This window comes from Macaca mulatta, chromosome 6 (genome assembly GCF_049350105.2).
Source record: "Macaca mulatta isolate MMU2019108-1 chromosome 6, T2T-MMU8v2.0, whole genome shotgun sequence".
Classification (NCBI taxonomy): domain Eukaryota; kingdom Metazoa; phylum Chordata; class Mammalia; order Primates; family Cercopithecidae; genus Macaca; species Macaca mulatta.
Genome location: NC_133411.1, coordinates 184,778,341 through 184,800,820, shown reverse-complemented (window position 1 = coordinate 184,800,820; position 22,480 = coordinate 184,778,341). Strand labels below are relative to the sequence as shown.

Here is a 22,480-nt window from a genome sequence, read left to right as displayed (position 1 = left end):
TTCGCTGAACCTGTTTTACCCGCTTGTGGCCCTCCCCAGGGCGGGCGGGCGGAGCTGACCTTATCTCGGATCTGCTGCCGGACCTTCTCCCGCTCCGCCTCCATGCGCGCGTGCTTGGCCTTGCGCTCCTCCTCCTGCTGCCGCAGGGCCTCCTGCCGCTCCTCCTCCTTCTTCTGCGCGTCCGGGTCCTTCTCCTCTTCTCCCCCCAGCATCTTCCCCATGTCCTTGGTGGCCCCTACGAGGAAGCGGTGGGAGGGAGAGGGCGGGGTCAGCCACGGATCAGGGCTGGGGAGAGAGGGGCTGGGCGGGCCGAGCCCCCTCCCACAAGGGTCGGACCCGCCGAGGACTCGCGGTGGGGCGCTGGACCTCACCTCCAAGGGCCTGCTTCATGACGAAGTCCATGCCGCCGGCTCTGGTTAGCGTGCCCTAGCCCACGGCAGAATTTGCATGCAGCGCTCCTGGCTGGCCTGGCTCAGGAAGACGTGACAACCTGCAAAAGAGAATTGGGAGTCAGATGGGAGAGGCCTCTGCGCAGGCAGGGCGGTGGAGCTAGACAGACAGCAGCCTCACCCTGGTTCAGACACCAGGCACCCATCACTCAGGTCAAGACCCAATGCCCTGCTAGAGGAAAAAGGAGAGGGAAGAGAGCGACTTACTGGGCAGACACGTAGGTGCTGCCAAATAGCTTTTTGAAAGCGGTTTGGTCCCTATTTTAAAGCCTTCATCTTGACGCTATTGTTCAGATTTGACTGAAGCCGGGAGCTTTGGAAAGAGCCGTGAACTTGGAGTCAGGCAGATCTGGGTTCCAATGCTACCGTCATTTCCTTATTTGCCATGGAACCTTCAGCAAGGCCCTAACCTGCTCAAGTCCCCAGTTTCCTCCTCTCTAAGAGAGAAATGGCAATGCCACCTTTCCCCGGGGTCCGGCGGGGATTGGAGGGGGCCCAGCCTGGGCCACTGGATCAGCCCATCAAAAGACCAGCCCGTGTTACTGCCCCAGCCAATCGGAGGCAGCTGAGCCAATGAGAACAGCCAGCTTGGATAAACAGATCCTGACTTTGGAAATTAGACAAATGGAAAATAAGTTATTTTTATTGCAGTGTACACGTAATTTTTATGTTTTATAGCTTAATACCGATTTTTATTTTGAATTTCACATGGGAGTGTTGGAGATATAACCTTCTGGGGGCTTAGGGCTTTTAAACGACCTACACGGGCCTTGCAGGCACTTGGCAGACATTAGTACCCTACCCTTCTTCCTAAATCACCGACTTTCGGTTTTTATTATATTTTTTATTGTTCTGTTTTTGCCTCAGAAGTGTTCTCCAAATACAATCTTAATGGGAATCTCAATATGCAAAATATGTAAAAGTGGAACTTTTCCAACGGTAGAGGTGGGGGAGGAAGAGCCTTCCCCCTTGGCCTCCTTACCATCTTCACCCCACATCCCTGAGAAGCTGAACCCTAGTGCTCTAACTTGAGAGTTTCTTTGTATTTTAACCATTCAGTTCCACTGGTTCTTTAACAGACACAGATCTGTTTTCAAGTGTAGAGGGGATATCCGTGAGCTATCCAAAGTGTGAAGTAGCTTCATGGTAAGCGGAGGCCAGGCCTGCTCCCCAAGGCCTTTTGTCCCACACTGCCTTGCAAGGAAGAAAAAAGGTTCTCGGGAAAGGGCGGCAGATATTGCAACCTTGTTGGATTCAAGGCTGGATATTGCAACCTGGCTGAGTTCTGGGTCACTGGTTGTTCTTTGATAGATTTTCTTCATTTCTCTCAAGATGAGAAGTCATATCGGTAGACTGAGATTATTTCATGATATGGGGCCCAAGAGCTTATCTATGTGATCAGACCATCTCATCTGATAGGTTGTTCTGGGAAGAGAAAGTCATTATGTAGCAGGAAAAAAAAAAAAAAAGCAAAACAAAAAACCCAGGGGCTTTGTCATCAGACACACCTGGTTCAAAATCCAGGCAGCTATACTTACTGGCTGTGGGTCCCTGGGCAAGCTTCAGTTTGCTCCCTGCAAAATGGGGGAGTATTAAGGCCGCCCTAGAATGGATGTTTGAAGGAGAATGAATGATACCGGTCAAGTGCCTGGGGTGTTGCAGGAACTCATAAAATGTCAGCCGTTGCCGACTACATATTTGTGGAACAAGCCAAAAAGGAACAGGCTTTCCGTGCTTTCTAAGAAATGCAAGAGAACCCACCTGCCTAACCCCAAATTCTGAGTTTGAAGGTTGCTCAGCTCAGTCAAGATGTTTTCGCTTGATTTAATACATTGTGAAAAAGCTTCATTTCTAAGAACAGGAAATGAACAATTTAATAATCAAGTGATTTCAGGAACTCTTGGGTTCCTACTCTGTGTTTACATAGAGCTCAAGGAATTACCAGGTGGCAGTGGGAGATGCAGGGCTCTAATTTGAGATGTTCCAAATTGGGCAGGGCACCCAGGCTTTAGTTGCACCCTCATCCCTAACTTGCTGGGTGATTCTGATGTGTCTCTCTCCTGGAGCAGATGATCTTCCAGACCCTTTCTCCCATGCCTCTGTTGAAGCAGTCTGCAGCATTTGAACTGCTGACAACCCCACTGTACCCCCAAACCTCCTTCTCTCCTGGTTCTGTGACTCAGTTCTTTCCTGTCCCTGCTTCCCCTGTTTCCTCTCCTCTCCTCTTTTCTTCTCTTCCTTTGCATTTTCTGACTCCTCTTCTTCCTCCTGTCTCTTACATAAGCTTTTTCCCCATAACTCTGACCTCAGCCCCTGCCTCTTTTTTCTTTCTAACCTTTCCCTAGGAGAACTCATCCATTCTAGGGGTTTTAATGACCACTGAAACTGATGACACCTAGACCTGTATATTGACTCATCCAGCAAGTATTAATTGAGCACCTACTTTATGCCAGTCAATGTGTTAGGCACTGGGGATTTACAGGAAACAGGACAGACAAAGCCTTGACCTCATGCAGATTACATTCTGAGGCATGTATGTGTGTATGTGAGTGTGGGTGTACATGCATACATATGTAGGGAAATAGGCAATACATAAGTAAAAAAACACATTTCCTTCTCCTGGATACCCTTTCCTGGATGTCTGTGGGCACCACTCAAACTCAACATGCCATTTCTGTATCACCCAACTATCACCTACTCCAGCCACCTCTGCTTGCAGGCATGCATTAATCAGACATTGTTTGCCACTGCCACCCCTCCCCCAGTTTGCAAAGTACCTCTGCTCACCACTGAGTCTTCTCAATGCTTACATTCCTGTGGCTCTAATAGCTCTTCTTCAGCCTGCTGGGATTCTTTATCTGAAATTCCCAACTCTGCCCAAAAATCCTGCTGCCCAATCCCAGTATGAACCTCTGAGCTGTTAAGCAGTCTCCCGTTCACTCTGTCTACACTTTCCTAACCAATTCTCCTTTTCTCAAGGCCTAAACTACTACTGCCTTCTCCCTCTCAGCAGGTGACTTTCCCCCACTTCAAGGGCCAAAGTATAAGGGGTTTGAGCTCTGAGGTTAGGCATGCCTGACTCACATCTTGAATCTGCCGCTTTTTAAGCTGTGCAATAGTAATTGACCTAGCTTCGTTGATACTTGATCTTCTCTATAAAATGAGAATTATAATGCCACTTTGAAATTTTAGAAATACTCTATGGGATGTGTTTGCACATGCTGGGTGCTCAGTAAATGGTGGTTGTAATAATCAAAACAATTAATGTCAGTGAGTGGGAGCTCCATTAACCTCCCTTCCTTCTAGCTCCTGAGGAAGAAGCCCTCTTCTGGCTGAAGCCAGTGCATCCACCTGTGCCCTGGATTCCCTCTCTTTATACCTCATCACTCCCTCTTCGTCACATCTTCCATCTCCTCTCCACAGGTTGCTTTTATCCCCTCCCTTCTTTAACTCCTTCCCTATATTCTGTGTTTCCCTTAATCCTACCCCTCTCACTTTGTGATGAAGTGATCTCAACGTGGTATCTCCACGTCTTCACCTCCCAGTCAAGCCCTACCTCTCTGTGAGACCAGAGCTCTGCTGCCTCTGCAGGAACCCTGAAACTGCCATAATCAGTCGCCACAGGTGATCCAAGAGGGTCTTCACAGCCGTCATCCTCCTCCTCCATCCCTCTGCTGAATCACATGCTGCTGCTGACTCCCTCCCCCCACCTTTTCCAGCTTTCTGGAATCTCCTCCTGAATTCCATGACACAGCACTCTTGTGGTGTTCATCCTACTTTTCAGATAGGTCTTCTCTCTCTTCTTTGCTGACTCCTTTCCTTTCCTTTAAAGTGAAGATGTTCTCCAAACGAACTCTCCCCTCCTGCCTCTCCTGCTCCTCTGTCTCCCTTGGGAATCTTATCTACCCCTATTGGTTTAGTGCACTTCTTTAGCCACAGATACCTCCCTCTCTCTGCCTTCCCTCCCCCAAACCTGCGCATTTAACTCTCTGTTGGATGTTGTCACATGGATAATCTCAAATTCTATCTGTCCAAAGATCAGTCTCATCCTGGCTTTCCCCACACACCTATCTTTTTCTCTAGCATGCCTTGTCCCAATCACCTCAACTGAAAACTCTAGAGACAGCAAATTCCTCATTCATTCATTCATTCACTCACTCACCTGCTCATACTACAAATATTCCTTGAGTATCTACTTTCTGCCAGACACTGTTCTGGGTGCTGGGGCTGTGGCAGGGAACAAGGGAGTCCCAGCAGTGGTCTCACAACATTCAGCTGGGCTGGGGAGGTAGAAGCTGAATAACAGATCACACAAGGAATTGGTGAGTAAGATTGGGATGGGGGTGCCAAGGGAGAATTCCAGGGAGAAGTCCAGATGCTGTGGCTTTGCAATGCTGCCTGCATCCCGACCCTCCATTCTCCGACTGCTGCTAATGCCTTGGTTCAGGACCTAGAGATTCTGGATTTATCCATAACCTCTAACTGTCTCTCCCCCAGCTCTCATCCAGCCTCCACATGGCCATCCAATTAATCTTCCTAAAGGGCAGATTTGCTCATTCACACACACCCTGCAATGGCTCCCCATGGCCTTGTTAAACTGATGCGAGTCCTTGTGCTGACCTTCAAGGCCTGCACAGTCTAGCACCCGTCTGTCTTCCTTGCTGCTGGTGTGCCACCTCTTGTACCGGGCTCTGCTTCTTGCACAGGGCTCCGCTTCAGCACGTAGTATTTCCCAACAGATCCTCTTTCTGAAAATGCCTGGGCATTTGTGCATGCTATTCCCACAGCCTTGGAACCTCTTACCCTCATCTCTGCCAGTTCACATCCTGGCTCCATCACTTACTAAGTAACCTTGAGCAAATGACTCAATGTTTTCTCATCTGTGAAATGGAGACAACAACACCTATTCCCAAGGCTTGTAGTGAGCATTGAATGAAGTGATGCAAATAAAGTGCTCAGCCCAGTGTTGGCACAGAGTAGGTACATATTATCTAACATCATTGCAGTCATCATTATCATAATCAGCAGCATTAATTTCTGAAGATCCCTCTCAAATAGCACTCCCTCCATGCAATTTCCCAGATCTCCTTGGCAAGATGTGAGGGCATCTTCCCCTTTGGAGACCTGTGGCACTTTCTGGGGCAGTATTGCCTGCCTCCAGTACATCCTCTCTTTGTCTGTTTTTCCCTTCCTGGTCACTCTGAGCTCCTCTCAGGACAGGACCAGTATCTTGTTTCATTTCTCCTGTCCCCAGAATCGGCTACATCTCCTGGTACATGGTAGATCCTGAGGACATGTGTGCTGGGTTGAATTTAACGTGTCAACGAGTGCATGAGGGTGTGTGCGTTGGAAGTATGACCCCGTGTGTGCAACTCTGGACTTAGACATCGTATGAGTGCGTGCGTGTGTGCAGGCGTGTGTGTGGATGTTTTGCCATATGCCTGCGGGAGCGCTGAGGTCCAGCAGGTTGCCAACAGTTGAGGATTTTGACCGGGCCGCCAGGAGGCGCTCCTTAGCGGTTCTGCGGGAGGTCTTGGTCTATCCCTGCGCGGGAAGGGGGGTGGGGGTGGAGGTGGGGGTGGGAGTGGGTGGGGGACGCTGCACTGGGGGAGGGGAGGCCGGGGGTGGGGAGGGATGCTGCTGTAGCACCAGGTTTCCCTGCCTTCAGTGCGCCGGGGACCCAGGGCGCGCCTTCAGCTTCCTTGCCCTCTCCGACTCCCTCCGAGCCCGTCCCAGCCCAAACACCGGCTCAGGCTCGACCATCTGAGCCCCTGGAGGTTTTCGGGACTGGGCCCCGCCATCTGACAAGCCGACTCGGGCACCTGCAGTGGTTGTCCTTATGGCTGTTTTTCTGTTTTTATGGCTCAAGTCTGGGCTATATTCACCGCAACTCAATTCAACACTCATTTGCTTCTGGCAGGGGACTGTACGCCAAAGGCAGTGGCAGAGACAGGGGACGTCATTCCACCCTCTCCCCCCGCCCCGTCCCCACCCCGTGGCCCGGGATGGGAGAAGCATGGGGGAGGGGAGGGGCAGCGGAGGATGGGAGGAGGAAGGGAACCGGCCCAGGCTGAAAAGCGGAAGTGGCCGGGGGTTCCCGTTTCCCCGCCAGAAGAGAGGACAGGAACCCCGGCGTCCCTCTCTCGGACCCCCGCGGAGACCCATCCCCCCCAGCAACTCTGCCTTGGAGCTCCCGGTGGGCCACAGAGAGCGCCCCTTCCCCCAACACACATAGCTCCAACCCCAAGACCCGGCCCGGTTTCAAACTTTGCTGGGGGAGGGGGCAGATTGAGGCGGACGAGAGCGGGAGCACAGAAGGGGTCGTTCTCGAAGACTCCAGGCGGCGGACGTACGCTGCCCAAGCCGCTTCTCCTCCCGGGAAGGGACAAATAGTCCCCTTGGTCCCCCATCCCCAGTCGACGTTTACGTTCTCCTCCCCTGCACCTGCGGTCTGTCCGCCCCCTTGCCGCCGCCCTCTGACTCACTCCGGGAGCACGAACTGTACCCCTCGGGGGCGACTCCCTCCTCCTGGGCGAAGCGTGCTCCGGCGGGCTTCGGGTTAAGCACAGCCAGAAGTAGCTTAGATCGACGTCCCCCACCCCCGCGAGCTCAAAGTTGTTCTCTGGGTTCAGACTTGAGTCTCCGCCGCAGCCGGGGCGGTCCTGGCTCCAGGACCCCGGCCCTTCGGGCTCTACCCGGAGTCTCCGGCTAGGGCCCACGCCTCCCCTTAGTTCGCAGCCAGCCGCCTGCTCAGCAGGGAGCTGTCCTTTCAGCACCATGGAGAGCGCGTCCGCGAGTGTCCCCTCTACCGCCTCTCAGTCCCCATCCGGCGCCCAGGCAGCCTTGGGGAGCTGTCCCCCCGAAAGCCGTGCTCCCCAGATTCCCGAGTTGCCCCAAGGCCTCGAGGCGAGAACCGGGACCCTGTTGCCCACAGCCCGGCTCCGCCCTCCCGGCCCTCGGCCAGCACCGACCTGGCGGTCCCTGCAACCGTCTGAGCCACTGCAGGGCTCCGGCCCGACTCCACGAGGTGGTTCCTTCTGCTATTCCAGCTCCCGCCGCCGCGTGCAACTCCGCCAGGCGAGCTGGGGCCGCGGCTCCTGCCGCGGGCGGCTGCCGAAGGCGCCCTCCAATCACGCCCCTCAGCCGGGCCCTGACGTTCTACCGCTCCCCTTCCAGATGGGAAATTCAAATCTCTCTCTCTCTCTCTCTCTCTCTCTCTCTCTCTCTCTCTCTCTCTCACCCCTCTGTCTCTCTCTCCTCTCTCTCTCTCCCCCCGTCTCTCTCTCCTCTCTCTCTCTCCCTCCCTCCCTCCCCCGTCGTTCCTTCCTTCTCTCCCTCTCTCCCTCCCTCCTCCCTCCCGTCTCTTTCTCCCTCCATTCCTCCCCCTCTTTTCTCGCTCCCCTCCCCTCTCTCCTCCACCTTACACTGTTCTCCTCCCCCTCGCAGACGCCCCTGCCGTCTCCCTGCAGCCAGACATCCTGGCCACAGCTCCAGGCCCACAAGCTTTCTGCTCCTGAGGAGTGGTGGGGGCAGGGGGTGGAGGAAGGGCTCTTTAAAGCAAAGCTCAAAGTTCGCCTCCTTGGGAAAGCCCTCCTTGGTTTCTCCAGGCAGAGTGGTCGCACCTCTTGGGGTTCCTGCGACTCCGAGACAAGCCCTTGCCTCAGCGACTCCTGTTCCACCTGTTAGTTTGCCTCTTGCCTGTGAGCAGCTCCAGGACTGGACCTTGGCCGGATCATCTTTACAGCCCCTCCCCCCAGCACAGTGCCCAGCCACAGGAGCACTCAGGAAACACTGATGGAGCGTGTGGGCAAGACCCTCGCAGTGGGTCAGCACCCAGTGAGAGAAGACTGATGCAAAACTGCAGTGGACCTTAGGCAAGCCACTCACCAATCCCTTTGAGATCTGATATCCTGTGAAGAATAAGGACTCCTCTGGCAAAATTTATTCGAGAAGGCCATTTCTTTTCCTCCTATGCCCAAGAAAGTAAAAGGACTTCCAAGAGGCAGGACAACATCTGCTACCATCCCCAGCCTTTTCTCTTCCCCTGGCACTCATTTTTTTTTGTTTTATTACTCTCTCTTAATGAGCCTCTTTATTCTGCCTGCCATCTTTCGGCTCCCAATTGCTCCCTTCAATCAGGCCCGATGTGTAGGAAAATGGTTTCAGAGAGGAGGGGCCTTGCACAAGGCCTTTGAAAGATCTGCAGGAGTTTCTACATCTGTCAGGGTATGTCAGAGTGGAGATGGCTTCTCCTTCTAAGGGGATGGCCTCCTTCCAAGGAAGGGGCAACAACAGTTGCAGAAATATGATTTCGTTCCAATAAGGGGGAGCTTATCCCTTCACACACGATCACAGCAAAGGCCTTATTCATTCCAATGAGGGGGAGCTTATCCCTTCACACACGATCACAGCCAAGGCCTTAAAGCAGGAGACCCCGCCCCCCACAAGTCAGAGGCCACTGGTGAACCTGGTGAACTGGTGAACCTGGCCACTGGTGAACAAGAGGCCTTGTCACCTGGAGAATCACCTTCTGAAGCCTATGTCTGTTCTCCCCTTACAGGCTTGGGTAAGGAAGGCCCCTCCTTTAGGGCTGAGTTCCATGTTTAGCACTGTGTTGGGCCGTCAGCATAGAATGCTTATTCTTTATTTTTCTTCCCTTTCCTAGGGCAGATACTAAGAGGGGGATGGCAGTGGCAGGGAGGCTCTTTGATTAGAGTGACTTAGACTTTCCACTAATGCCTGAGGGGAGTTCTGGGCAGGGAGATCTGACATCATGTCATTTCGAGTGCACAGTCCTCCTCATCCCCTCTTTCCTCATGTGCTTCAAGAACATGCTTAGTAAATGGGACCTGGCTGCCAGCACTCTGGTTACAACTGAGGTTTTTCCACAACTGGTATTGCTTTTGACATGGACACAACTGAACTGGGCTACAAATCCAGTTGAGGTTTAGGGAAAATACTGAGCTCAGTTCTGGACACCACACTTTAAGATGGACTTTGACAAACTTGAGTATGTCAAGCTCGAGAAGGGGCTAGTCGGGTGGTGGGCACCTGGAAAACAGGTCAAATGAGGGCAGGTTGAAGGATTTGAGGATCTTTCACCTGGAAGAAAGAACACTGAGGGGGCATTAACCCTTGAAGGGCTGGCAATTCCTGCTTAATTTATAATTCCCCCGCTTAGTAACGTGCCTGGCAAAGTAGGTGCTAAGGAAGTGCTTGAATGGATGAATAACTGTTGCAGGGGAAGAGTAGTACTATTGCTTTTTCTATTGCTGGCGATAGAATTAGGGCAATGGGGGAAAGGTAAAGGAAGCAGGCAGAAGCTCTGCGAGGAAGAACCTGCTCTCCAGAGGAGCTGTCCAGCCACAGCATGGACTGCCCCATGTGGGGTTATGGGTTCTCTACATCTGGAAGATGGCACGTGGGTGGGAGGCTGGTCCAGCTGATGGCTAAAGCCCCCTTTGAGCCCAGGCATCTCTGAGTCTATAAAAAACTGCCTAAGCTGACATGAACTGTGTCTCACTGCAGAAAATCTTACTGATGAATAGGAAGACAGCTCCGCCACATTTTGGTGACTTCATTTTATTGAGCAATAAGGGGTAAATCATGACACTTTAGCCATTAAAGAAAGGTGATGAAGAGATGAGTACCTGCTTCCTATTCAGTGTTACCAGCCTTGACATGCTTCCCAAATGACCTATTATTGAAAAAGTTGCTGAATATCACAAGCATTTCCTAATGATTAAAATACTACTACTAATAGTGAATATTTGAGCTTTCATTATGTCTCAGGTGTTAACTTTGGTGCTTTATAGGATTTACATGTTCTCATTTAATTTACACAAGCGCTTATGTTCAAGATGGGAAAGTTGAGGCCCAGGGAGATAAAATGAATCTTTGGCAGAGCCAGCATTCCAGACCAGGCTTGCCTGACACTGCGTTCTGTGGTCCTTCCAGCACGTGGGGCTGCCTCTCTCCTGACACATCCCACAGCCTATGGAAATGTAACTTTTGCTCTGCAGATATTTTTTTACATTGGCATTTATAGTCTTCCCTGTTCTCCAGTTTCTCACTGAAAGAAAAAAAAAACTGCCAGGAAGTCACACCCAGATCAGGGTCCTCATGTCATGTGGGTTGCCAGCATTTCCTTCATCTCCTGCATCTCTAATCCAGCAGGAGTGCAAACAGGCCCAGCCGCAGGTTCTTGCCGAGCCTGCTCTGTAGACAGCTTCTAAGAGTCACCTGGTAAAATATAGATGTGGCTCTGCTTTAGGTGACTTATCCTGGCTGGAGCTGAATTTCCACTTTTATTTATGAGCCCTGGGGGCAGGAGGAGGGGCTCAGATTTGAACAGATTTGTAAGATGTTATGTATATGCCTTGAATGTTCAGTAGGAAGCCAATCAAGGGAGCTAATGTTAGTACTTTGTGTGAGGATCGAGGAACAATGTGTGGGGAATGACAACTGTAACAGACCATAAATGTGGTGATCAGTGAGAGAGCTTGCATAAGGCTCCCGTCCAAAGGTCGGCCCATTTCTTCCCTGCAATTGCCTCAGCCCAGAGGGCATCCTGGATGCCATGTGGGAAGTGAGGGGGTGTCTAGAAAATGCCAGGCACCAGCTCTGATCTGGAGATCGCTGGCTGGTTCTGAGCTTGCTGGGAGTTACGTTGGTGGGTGCAGGGAGACATTCAAATGCTCCAGACACTGGCTTCACATCCTGTCATTCTAGCGTGAGCCTGGAGGGGCAGAGTTGGTCTTGGTTTGGGAGGTTGGCCATGTGCCCGAGGAAACAGAACTGCGGGGGTGGTACACAGAGAGGGGCTCTAGGCCACCTTGCTCATCTGATGAGTGCCTTCCCTTTTGTCACTGACAATGGCTGGGTGCCATCAGTGTGAGGGCCCCAGTGTACCTCCTTCAACATGGAATGGCATGGTGTGAAGGCAAACCCATAAGTGTGCAATGGTGTATTTGAGTGCCCAGCAGTGTGGGACTGTGCAGGTGGGAGAGTGGTAGCACTCATGTGCAGTGACACAGGCACTGTGTGTCATCATTAATGTGTGGCAGGGCAGGCGTGGGTCTGTGACTCTCAGTGTGTGGTGGTGTTTCCCTCCCGATGGGATGTGACTCCTGTGTCAGTGTGTTGTTGGTGTGTGATGGTATAGACCTACGTCGAGTGTTGTTAGAGTAGAATAAGTCAATGGCATTGTTTGGGCATTTGGCTGCAAGGCAAGAGTACTACCTAGAGCTGTGCAGGTTGTGTACTGCACAACCACAGAGGGCACCATTTACACAGACTGTGCCAGACACAAAGGCTCTGGGGATATGTCACCATTTCTGTATATTGGTGTATGTCTAAGTGTTGCTGTCAACCAGGAATGCTCCAGGTGATAGGATGTTACCATCAGTATGAAATGGTGTAGTCCTGTGTAACCATCAGTGGTAAGGTTGCAGATATGAGTATCCTACAGTGGGCTGGAACATGTATCACTGTGATTGTGCAGGGCAGTAAGGGTGTGTGTGTACAGCCAGGAGTGTGTCATTACCACTGGGCAGGTATGCAGGCAAAATGCGTCACAGATAGTGACTGACCCCTCCTTGTCTATTCTGCCCCCACCAGAGACACCCTCATTAATTCAACTTGCTGGCTCCTATCCCACCTGGGAAACTGCAGAAGCCCCAGCACCCTTCATTCTTATTTTATTTTTTTTAGATACAGAGTCTTGTTCTGTTGCCCAGGCTGGAGTGCAGTGGTACAATCATAGCTCACTGCAGCCCTGAAGTCCTGAGTTCAAGTGATCCATCTCAGCCTCTTGAGTAGCTGGGACTACATGGGTGCACTACCAAGCCTGCCGATTTTTATTTTTTATTTTCTATGGAGACAAGGTCTCACTATGTTGCCCAGGCTAGTCTTGAACTCCTGGCCTCAAGCAATCTTGTCTTAGCCTCCCAAAGCTCTGGGATTGCAGGCAGGAGCCATGGTACCTGGATTCATTCTTCACTTTTCTCAGAAAGAGGGTACCAGGCTCAACATATGAACTCTGACTCATTGGTGGTGCATGGAGTCCATGTGGAAATTCCCTGGGTGAGCCCCTCCCTATCCCAAAGCCTGGCCCCTAACTCAGAGCCTCTCTCCCAGCCCAGTATCTGCCCAGCAGCTCCTCAGAGGTCCTCTGCCAGCCTTCATCCCGTCCCACCCTCCCAGATTCAGGCACTCATTAGCATGTCAAAGCAGTTGACTCCCAGCCCACACTGTACCCCTGGATATGCGCACATGGTTAGCTCCCCTCATCCTGTGCTTTCCTGAAACCTTGCATTTTCATGTCTGCACACCAGTCTGCAGTCTTCTTGCCCCCATCCTATCAAAGGAAGAATATTTTGGTAATAAATCTTTCCTCTCTTGCCTCTGGTTCTTTTTCCAGCTCTCATTTATGACTTCTGTCTCCTCTCCTCTCACTCTTTGAGATGTGTTTGGACATCCCCGTGCATCAAGAACTCTTCTCTGATGGCCTGTCCCTAGAGCCAGCCAATGACCCCAGACAAGCATCCTCATTTCTGAGTCTCAGCTCTGGACTTGCCCAGGCACAATCAGTGGAGCATCAGAGTTTGCTTTCCCTGCTCTCGAGAGGGTCCCCTTCCTGAGTGTCTGTCCACCCTCAGGATGCTTGGTCCCTTTTCCTCTCCACCTGCAAAACCCATGCTCAGAAAGACAGTTTTTACACGTTAGAGTCTTCTCCTTAGCCACAGGGAAATAGAATAACAGAGTTGCAGGATACCAGAATCATGCAAAAGACCATTTTAGAATCACATTTAGAATCACAGAATTATAGGCTCCCTACAACACTATATGTCAAAGAGTAGCCCACTCCTACTCAGAACCACTGGAGTGGGGGACTTGTTAAAAAATTGCAGATTATTGTGCTTCATCCCACATGGCGCAAACCCAAATCTCTGACACAGAAGCCCAGGAATTTGCATCTTTTGCCCAGCTCCGCAAGTGTTTCTGACACATCGACTGGTTGAAAAACCCTTGCCCTGGGTCAATAGAGTCAGAGAATCATAAGATCCTGGACCCTCTTCTTACAGAAAAACTGGATCATGGAACCACAGAATATTTTAGGATTCATGGAAGCTTCAAATCAACCAATTATACACATTCACTCACAACTTTAGAATCTTAAATTCTAAGAATCTCAGTGTCAAGAATTGTGAAGTTGGAAGTGACCCTGGAGTGTGATTTTGTTCTCGTTCTAGGAGGAATTTTTAGTTTCCAGCCTTCCTGTTCCTTTTGGAATGGAAAGCTTTTTCCCTTGTCCCTTGAACGACTGCCTCTATGGTGTCGCCTACATTTGTGAAGATAGATGTTCTTTCCATCTTGGTACAGAGGCAGTCGGCAGAACCCCTGCATTATATGGAGTGAGTGAGCTTTCTGGAAATGACTTCTACTTTCCATTTAGAACCAGCACACTCTGGCCCACAAAACAGGTCTTGCTTGTTGATAAAAATGAATTCAAAAGGACATTATTCCTGTTTTGTTAAAGCAAGGATATTGGTGGAACATGGACAACAGAAGTTAATAAGCTTATGGGGCCTCTGGTTGAGGAAATGAAAGAGAGAGAGAGTGCCGAGGGGCAGTGGAATGCTACTGGAGATTAATAGACGAGTGTGTGTGTGTGTGTGTGTGTGTGCACGCGTGTGCGTATGTGGTTGGGGGAGGGTTGGATGAAGGGAGGCAATAAGACATACATTAAAAAAAATCAGTGATGAAAAGATAACTTTCTGGTCATCTAACCCAGTGTCCTCAATTTACAGATGGGGAGATAGAGGGTAAGAAAGGGGAAAGGACTTTCTCAAGGTCGCATAACAAGTTAATGAAACTTCTCACTCTAGGTAAGTACTCTTTTTTAGGTATAACTCAGCACCCAGCTCCACATGTCCTAAACACCTCCAGTGTGCCAAGCATTGCTTTAGGGACGTTACAGATGCCAACCCTTTAAGCCGTCTGACAACCCTATGTAGCAGGCATTTTTCACTCACTCATTCTCTTATCTAACATATACAGAGGTCCTGCAGCACCCCAGGAGTTCTCCCAGGCAAAGGTGTACCAGAAGTTTCAGCGTTTTTCTCCCCCATTTCGTTCCACAGTGAGAGATGCAAATGCTTCACTGAGAGCTAACACACGGACCAGTTCACACTCTCCAGATCCTTTCAGATCCGAGACTCTGTGATTCGAAGCACTCAGAAGCAAGCGGGAGACAGATGCCCGCAAACAGTCAATGACCATACAACATGTTAAGTGCTGTCTTAGTGAAGAGGGAACTCTGACGAGGAGAATCAAACACACACAGCTTGCAAGCCAGATGGAATTGGAGGCTTAAAGCAGGGAAGGGGCAGGGGTGGCTGGCACCCCCTGCTCCTGATGCATGAAAGCTCTGGGGCCATCCAAGTCATCTCAGAGGTTTCATGGTGGTGGAAGCCATGGGCACTGGCCACGTAAAGACAGGGAGTTAAATCTCACTAATCCTCTGCCCCTTCCCGTGTGACCCTAGTGTGTGGCTTTTCCCTGAGACTGTGTCCCCACTGATGAAATCGGGGAGTGATTTCTACCTGCCAGGGTGGTTGTGTGGCTCTAATCAAACAGTGCTTAGGAAACAGTAGCATAGCCTCAGCAAGTATTAATTCCCTCTTTCTCTCCAACACCCAGGCAAGGCATAGCATTCTCTTCTGGAGTTCAGGGCAGAGTGACCACTAGACAAAACCTCCTTTTATGGTCTGCTTGGTCAAAGAACTCCGCCTCATAATCTCCCTGCATGTATTTAAGTTGGAATGAGAAAGAAACGAATTTAAAGCTTAGAGGAAAATGGAGGAGATGGTTCTTCTTTTTACCCCTTTTCTTGGCTCCCTCCCTTCCTCTCCTGCATACGAGGGCCTAGGATATTTGGGTCCCCCAAAATGGGAACTGTGTGAAGAAAGTCCAGAAGGGACTTAGACTTCAGGCCCAAGAAGAGGAGGAATTTTCCACCCACAAATTTAAAAATGGCTGCTCTGGGCCACTCAACCTCCAGTTGTTTCTTCCTGATAGAAAAACAAAATAAAACAAAACCCCCTTTTATTTGGCAAACAAGCAAAGGATTGGGGAAGTCTTGGGAAGATGAAGCCAGGGAAAAGCTTAAAGGGCAGAAGAGGAAGGGATTTTCAACAACTGAGCCTCTCAGGGGGAAAGGTGATTCATAATCTTTATCTGATTTAATCCCCAGTCCCTCGCCTCCGTTACCTTAAATATCATTACCTCCGCTTTATATTCAGAGAGGGATATTCAGACTCAGAGAGGTTAAGCCCTTGTTCAGGGTAACACAGCCAAGAAGCAGGAGCAACAGCATCTGAACCTGGTGTGTCTCTCCAGGTGGCCACATTTCCTGAGGGAGATTGGGGGCTTTCTAGAAGCCGAGCCTGGGTCTGCAGCTTCGAGGCAACTAGTTCCAGAGTTTGGGTGATCCTGCTAGGGCACCCTATATGGAGACCTCGCCACGGGCTGGTCCTTGTTGGGGCTGGGTGTTCTAGGTCTCAAGGTGACCAAAAGTGATGGAGCTGTAGGTCAGGGCTCAGAGCTGTGCCCTAAGGGCTTACATAAGAAATTCTCTCTGGGGCAGGCCTTTGCTCACTTCCAATCAGCTTGGCTCAGCCCTGTTCTCACCAGCAGCCTTGGACCACGGCTCCTGCCTCTGCTCTTGTCGTCTTCTTTACTTTCTAACTGGCTTCCAGACCGGTAGGAGAATCAGAGCTTTCTAAAACACGGATCTGACTGCATCACTCCTCTCCTTAAAACACGCCATGGTCACAGTCTTTTGGCCAACTCCTCCCTTGTGTGGTGTCGGCTTCGGAGGAGCCCACCTGTGTATTTCATCTGGACCCATGCGTGGTGGATCACATGATCTGGGCTGGACTGATGAGCACATCTGGTCCCCCCGGCCCCAGAGACGAGCTGAGGGTACATGAGCACAGAGGGCCAGAGAGACTCCAATCTGGGTTTTCTACTTTTACCTCTTCCCTTTTTTTCTTGTTTAAAGCCACTTTAAGGATCCAAAAGGATCCTAACTAATACAAAATCCTTTAATGTCTTCCCATTGCCTTCAGGATAAAGTCCAAGCCCTTTAAACTGGCCTTGAAGGCCCTTGGTGATCAGACTCTGACTGCTTTCTGCAGTCTCATAGTAGCCACTTGTGCCCCATCAACACCAAATGATTTACAGTTCTTGGACACGCCACACCTCAACCATGTTTCTGAGCTTTTGCCCGTGCTGTTTGCTCTGGGTAGAATGCCTTTGTCTACTCTGTGTGCTTGACAAACCTTTGCTTTGACCATTACGGCACAGCTAGAGCATTAAAAAAAAAATCTAACTTGGGAAACAGGATGGAACCAGGGTTTCTTTCATGCACCCAGGTGGACCCCTTCATTGTGGCACTAAGCTTTATACTTAAGGTTGCTTTCTTGGCTGACTTCCCTACTGGATTGTGAGCCCTTGGAGGATGGGACTCACTGAAGAGGAGGGAGTCCTTTACTTAGCAAACACATACTGAGCATCTACTGTATACCAGAGGCTCTTCTTGTTGCTGGGGATACATGGTGAGAAAATACACAAATTTCTGTCTCTTCTAGTAGGAGAAGTGGGCACTGCTTGAGCAAACACACCCAGGGGCAGGGCGCTTTCAGCAGGTGCTGGGCTATGACAGAATAAGACAGGGGCATGCCGGCTACATGTCTCTGGGCTCAGAGCCCAGAGAAGGACCAGCCCCAAAACAGGCCCTCAGGAAGTGGCTGTTTAATGAATGATTAAGGAACATCCCCAGACACCCAGGTGGCCCTCTGCCTTCCTTTATGACTGTTACTCAGGACTCTACCAAAACCTCTTTGTTAGTGACTGACTTGGTCCCAGTTTCCAGCCTACACCCCCTCTTGAGGGGGTCACGGTTACATAAATGACATTGGGGTGCGTCTGTGCAACACTCACCTTTCCTGGTGGGAGCTGAACAGAGCAACATTCTCTGTGACTTCACAAGGTCACTCTGTCCCCACCTGGGTCCAGTGTCTGGAAGCCACCGTGCTCCCATGCCTGACTTTAATCAGTGCTCTCCCCGCCTCCAGCTTTCTAGCCTTCCCTCTGCCATCTCCCTTCTAGGCCTGTTGCCAGCCCTTTGATCCTCTCTGTGACTCTCCACTGGGCCTTTGTCTGGATCCATTAAGGCGGTGAAGTGTCACCCTGCTTGGGTCACTCCTGTGCTCAAAGGCCTTCGATGACTCACCATTACCTGCAGCATCAAGTCCAAACCCACTAGGGCCCCTCTTGAGCTGACTTCTGCTTCCTTTGTCAACCTGTTTACCTCAACTCTTCTCCCACACAGCGCTCCCTGCTGCAGAGCCCTCCACACCTCTGGGGTGCCCTTTTCCCCCTATCTTTGATTGTCTCCTGCTGCTGGATCCTAAGCTGCTTGAGGGCAAAGGCATGCCTTGCTCATCCCTGAATCCCCAACATCAAGCCCAAGGCTTTTTTGATTGTGGATGGTCAGTGGATATTTCCAGAGGTAGAACACATGCCTGGCATTGCCCCACCTGCTTGGGGTTGAAATAACTTGCCTTGGCCCACGGCCTTTGAGGTCCCATCTCAGGGGCAGGATTTGCAGACTGAGGCCACTTTCTGGACCACAGAGCATAATAATAGCTGTTTAAATCTTGCACTTGCCCCTTCTGAAGCTTTTTTTTTTTTTTTTGTATTTCTTACCCACACATATAACCCCATGATTTCCTTCCGTGCTCTCGCTCTATCACTATGGCATTTTGTCATTGGGATGTTTCTGGTGTAATTTGCTGTGGTGATAATACATTTTTTACCTGTCTGGTGTTGCCTGGAGTTCCTCTATTCTCCACCCTCAGTCTTTGTGGTTTGGGTGGGGCTGACTCTATGTCCTACTGCCATGGGTGGGCATTAGATCCATAGCCAGCTAATTAGAGTGCTGGGTAGCCACCTGGCCATGGTGATTGGCTCTAGGATGGCAAGTGACACAAGCTAAGCCAATGAGAGTCAGCCCTGGGACTTTAGCTGGAACCAATAGGAAAGCGACTCCCTCCCTCCCTCCCTCCCTTCCTTCCTTCCTTCCTTCCTTCCTTCCTTCCTTCCTTCCTTCCTTCCTCTCTCTTTCTTCTCCCCTTCTTTCTCTTTCTCTCTTTCTTTTCTCTTTCTCTCTCTCTTTCTTTCTTTCTCTTTCTTTCTTTCTCTCTCTCTCTTTCTCTCTCTTTCTTTCTTTCTTTCTCTCTCTTTCTTTCTTTCTCTTTCTTTCTTTCTTTCTTTCTTTCTTTCTTTCTTTCTTTCTTCTGTCTTTCTGTCTTTCTGTCTTTCTCTCTCGACAGAAGCTGGAGAGCAATTGCACAATCATGGCTCACTGCCACCTCAACCTCCTGGGCTCAAGAGATCCTCTGCTTCAGCATCCCCAGTAGCTGGGGCTACAGGCTGGTCTTGAACTCCTGGGCTCAAGTGATCCTCCTGCCTTGGCCTCCCAATGTGCTGCGATTACAGGCATGAGCCACAGTGCCTGACCAAAAGGAGCCTCCATGTATGGAATTAGCAGGGCTGGCAGAATGTGGGACTGAGCAACTGGTGACTGGTTTGCTACCACCTGGGGAGGGCCTGCCCGAGGGTGATGCCAATGCAGAGAAGCACACAGCTGAGAGAAGGGCAGGAGGCAAATTCCTGATGACAGTGTTTGACAGGTCCCCATGTGCCTTGAAGCTTCCTCTGCTCATGCACTTTTCAGTTATGTGAGCCAATACATGCTGCCTTTCTCCTTCAGTTGCTCTGAATTAGGTTTCTGTCTTGGCCACCCAGAAGGGACCTGCTGGAATCTGTAACTTTGGAGCTGTGTGTCCCCTCCTTAAGAAAAACTTCTTATCAGGCAGGTCCCAATCCCGGGAAGCCCTACCGTTTAATATTCTCACATTCCAAGAAGAAGCTGATCTTCCTTTGTCTCTAAGCTGCATCTTGACCTACTACAAGCTGGTCCCCATGGTCATGTTGACTGAAAGGGAGGGAACTCACAACGGTGGTGCTTGCTCAAAGATTTGCCAAAGTCCAAACATTCATATCCACAGATCCCAGTTCATATCTCCACACCTCCTCAAAGATGCACATATTTTAGGCCAACAAATCTGCAATTTCACCCTTGAGTGGCATCGGCATTCTTGGGTGGGTGCCATCTGTTCCTGGCAATTTGTCTGTATCTAGTTTGTCAACTGGAGTTGGAACATTTGCCTGCAGGAGCAGTGCCTTTGGTGCCCTCACTTCCAAGAGACCATTTTGGAGCAGGGATTTCCCTGAGGTCCTCCTCAGTTGGGACTGGGGCTGAGGCTTCCTCAGATCTTCTGGATATCTCTTTTTCATCTCAGAGCTGTGATCATCAAGCATCTTGACAGTTCTTTATCTGGCCTCTTTCCATCTGATGCATTTGAAAGTCCTCTGACTCTTGGTCCCACAGGCCTTCCCAAGGTGACTTTCAGGGTGTTTTCAGACTGCATAATTTCAATGCCTCTCTGCCCTAGCTACGCCTCCTGATTCCAAGTCATCAAGTTTTAAATGTTTTCCCAAAGATGCTTTTTTCTTTGCAATAGGCTCTCAGATGTGTCTCCTTAGCTTGTTGTTTTTGCTTTGTTTTGTTTTGGTTCCCACCGTGATGGTCAGACCATGCCAGGCTATAATTGGAGGAGGGACACTGTGTGCTCGGTTGGTGAGGCTCATGGAGCCTCCATCATCTTATGATGCCATCAGAACATGTGGCTTCTGTGGTAGCAAGAGGGAGCTATGTGTTATCAAGGTTTTCATGCTGGAAAGTGATCCTTCAGGCTATCTTGTTTCTTTCTCCAGTTCTGCCCTTTCCCTTCCCCTGCTGCCCTGTGCCCAGGAGGCTGCCCCACATAGACCAATCAATAAGCTCCCTTGGTCTTTCGGCTTTCTTGGGTTTTATCAAAGAGGTACTGGCAGGGATTTGAGGCAAGGAAAAGAGCACAATCAGAGTGTCTCTTGGCTGAAGGTGGAGGCTTTTGTGCATTTCGCAGCTGGTGCCTATAACTTCACAAGTTCCTTTCATGCTTTGGCCTCATCACTGTGTCATTTTGTCACTGGGATGTTTTTGGTGTAATTTATTGTGTACATTTCCTGCTTGTACCCTCTCTGAGCTTGACAACTGCTCCTTCCTTGCCCCTCAGGTTGGAGATGGTAATGGCTTCCCACTGACACTGGTCCCCGGGAGCTGTGCCATCCTTGTGGGACCTGTTCACCCTGCCCATGCCTTGAGGTAGCTCTCCTCAAATGGGCCTGATGCAGTGGTCCATGCTCCCTGCCAGGATCCTCGTGGATTCACCGATAGCCATTTTCTGCTCACCATTCGTTGGCCAGGCCTAGTGCCTTGGGCCTGCCAGCTGCAAGGGGCTGGGAAGGGTGGAGTCGCCTGTGTTCAGAAGAGGGGTAAGCAGGTATGGGGGTGCTCTGGTCATCTCCACCACAGGCACCAGCTCACGACTCCCAGTCCTCAGTATTGAGCACTTTGGGGCTCCAGGAGGGTCCCTCCAAAGGCGTTCTCTCACCTCCTATTATGTACTGTTCTTCAGAGCTCTTTTCCCCCAGAGAATGGCAGGAAGGGGCATTGGGGTTGTATCCAGACTTTGCTAGGCCCTCACTGTGTGACTTTGGGCAAGTCAGCTTTCCTCTCTGAGCCTAAGTTTCCCCATTTGCAACGTGGGATATTGACACTTTCCTTGCAGGCACATTGCTGGGCTGAGACAGTGTATGCACAGGCCCTGGCGCTGGGAGGCACACAGCTACCAGCAGCTGGAATCAACCATCATGCGTGTCTGGCAGAAACCAGCACCTTCGTGCTCACTTAACCCTGCTCCCTGAGCACTGCTCTGGGCCAGCCATGTCTCCGAGCTGGAATACAGGGGGAATAAGGCAGAGGAAGGCCCTGCCTAATGGGGTGTTTCTGGTGGGAGTGGGCAGGCAATTAACAGGTACAATGGCTCCCAACTTACAATGGCTCAACTTACGATTTTTTTTTGAGTTTATAGTGGTGTGACAGCAATACACATTCGGTAGAATCCATATCTCAGGTACCGTTACAACCACTCTGTTTTCCACTTTCAGTACAACATTCAACAAATTACATGATATATCCAACGCTTTATTATAAAGTAGCTTTGTGGTAGTTGACTTTGCACAACTAGGCTAATGTAAGTGTCTGAGCATGTTTAAGGTAGACTAGGTTCAGCTGTGATGCTCAGTAAGTTCAGCGTATTAAATGCATTTTCAACTTACAATATTTTCATCTTACGATGGGTTTATTGGGACATAAACCCACTGTAAGTCAAGGAGCATCTGTGAATGGAAAGATAATTCAGAGTGGTGAGTGCACTGCAGAAATAAAGCCAGTTGATATGAGAAAGAAAGACAGAGCAGTAAGGCTCCTAGAGGTGACATCTGAGCCTGACCTGAAAAATCGGATGAGGCCCATGCTGAAGATCTGGGGCAGAAAGTATGGCCTGAAGGATGCTCCCCTGAGCTGGGAGTGAGCTCAGCTTGTTCCCGGGACGGAACGGAGCCCAGGTGGCAGGGAATGTAATAGGAACTGAGTCCCAGGTTGTTTGGGACCTCATCAGCCTTGGTGAGAGGCCTGGATGCTCAGACTGAGATGGGGGCCATTTGGAGGTTTTAAGAAACAGGTAGAATCCACCGTGAGTCCCTAGTTCAGTTCTTCAGTCCCCAGTTCTAAATTCTCTGACTGCGTTTGTCAGCTCAGTTTCCTTAGTGAATTGCCAGTTTTGGAGAACCAAGGTCCACAGTGAAGGATCCAGGCAGGTTCCTTCCTCATTTCTGGGAAAGCCGAGGCCTACAGTCCCTGGGTCAGGCTCTGGTCCTACTGATGAAGACAACAGCCACCCAATCACACCCCAGCTGGTCCTCCCCACCCTCCACCTTCCTGAGAACCCGCTGTG

At 50.4% G+C, this 22,480-nt stretch overlaps 1 protein-coding gene across 3 annotated transcripts in view; it reads right to left on the bottom strand.

The window, feature by feature from the left end:
- Positions 1-22,480, bottom strand: part of CPLX2 (complexin 2) — an 87,512-nt gene that overhangs the window by 4,878 nt on the left and 60,154 nt on the right. For 2 of the 3 annotated variants that reach the window (XM_028849082.2, NM_001348410.1), the window contains 2 exon segments: positions 372-490; positions 60-235 (listed from right to left, as the gene is read on the bottom strand). In XM_028849082.2, the coding sequence (XP_028704915.1) occupies positions 60-235; positions 372-402 (207 nt within the window). In that variant the 5' untranslated portion in view covers positions 403-490. 3 annotated transcript variants of the gene reach the window in all.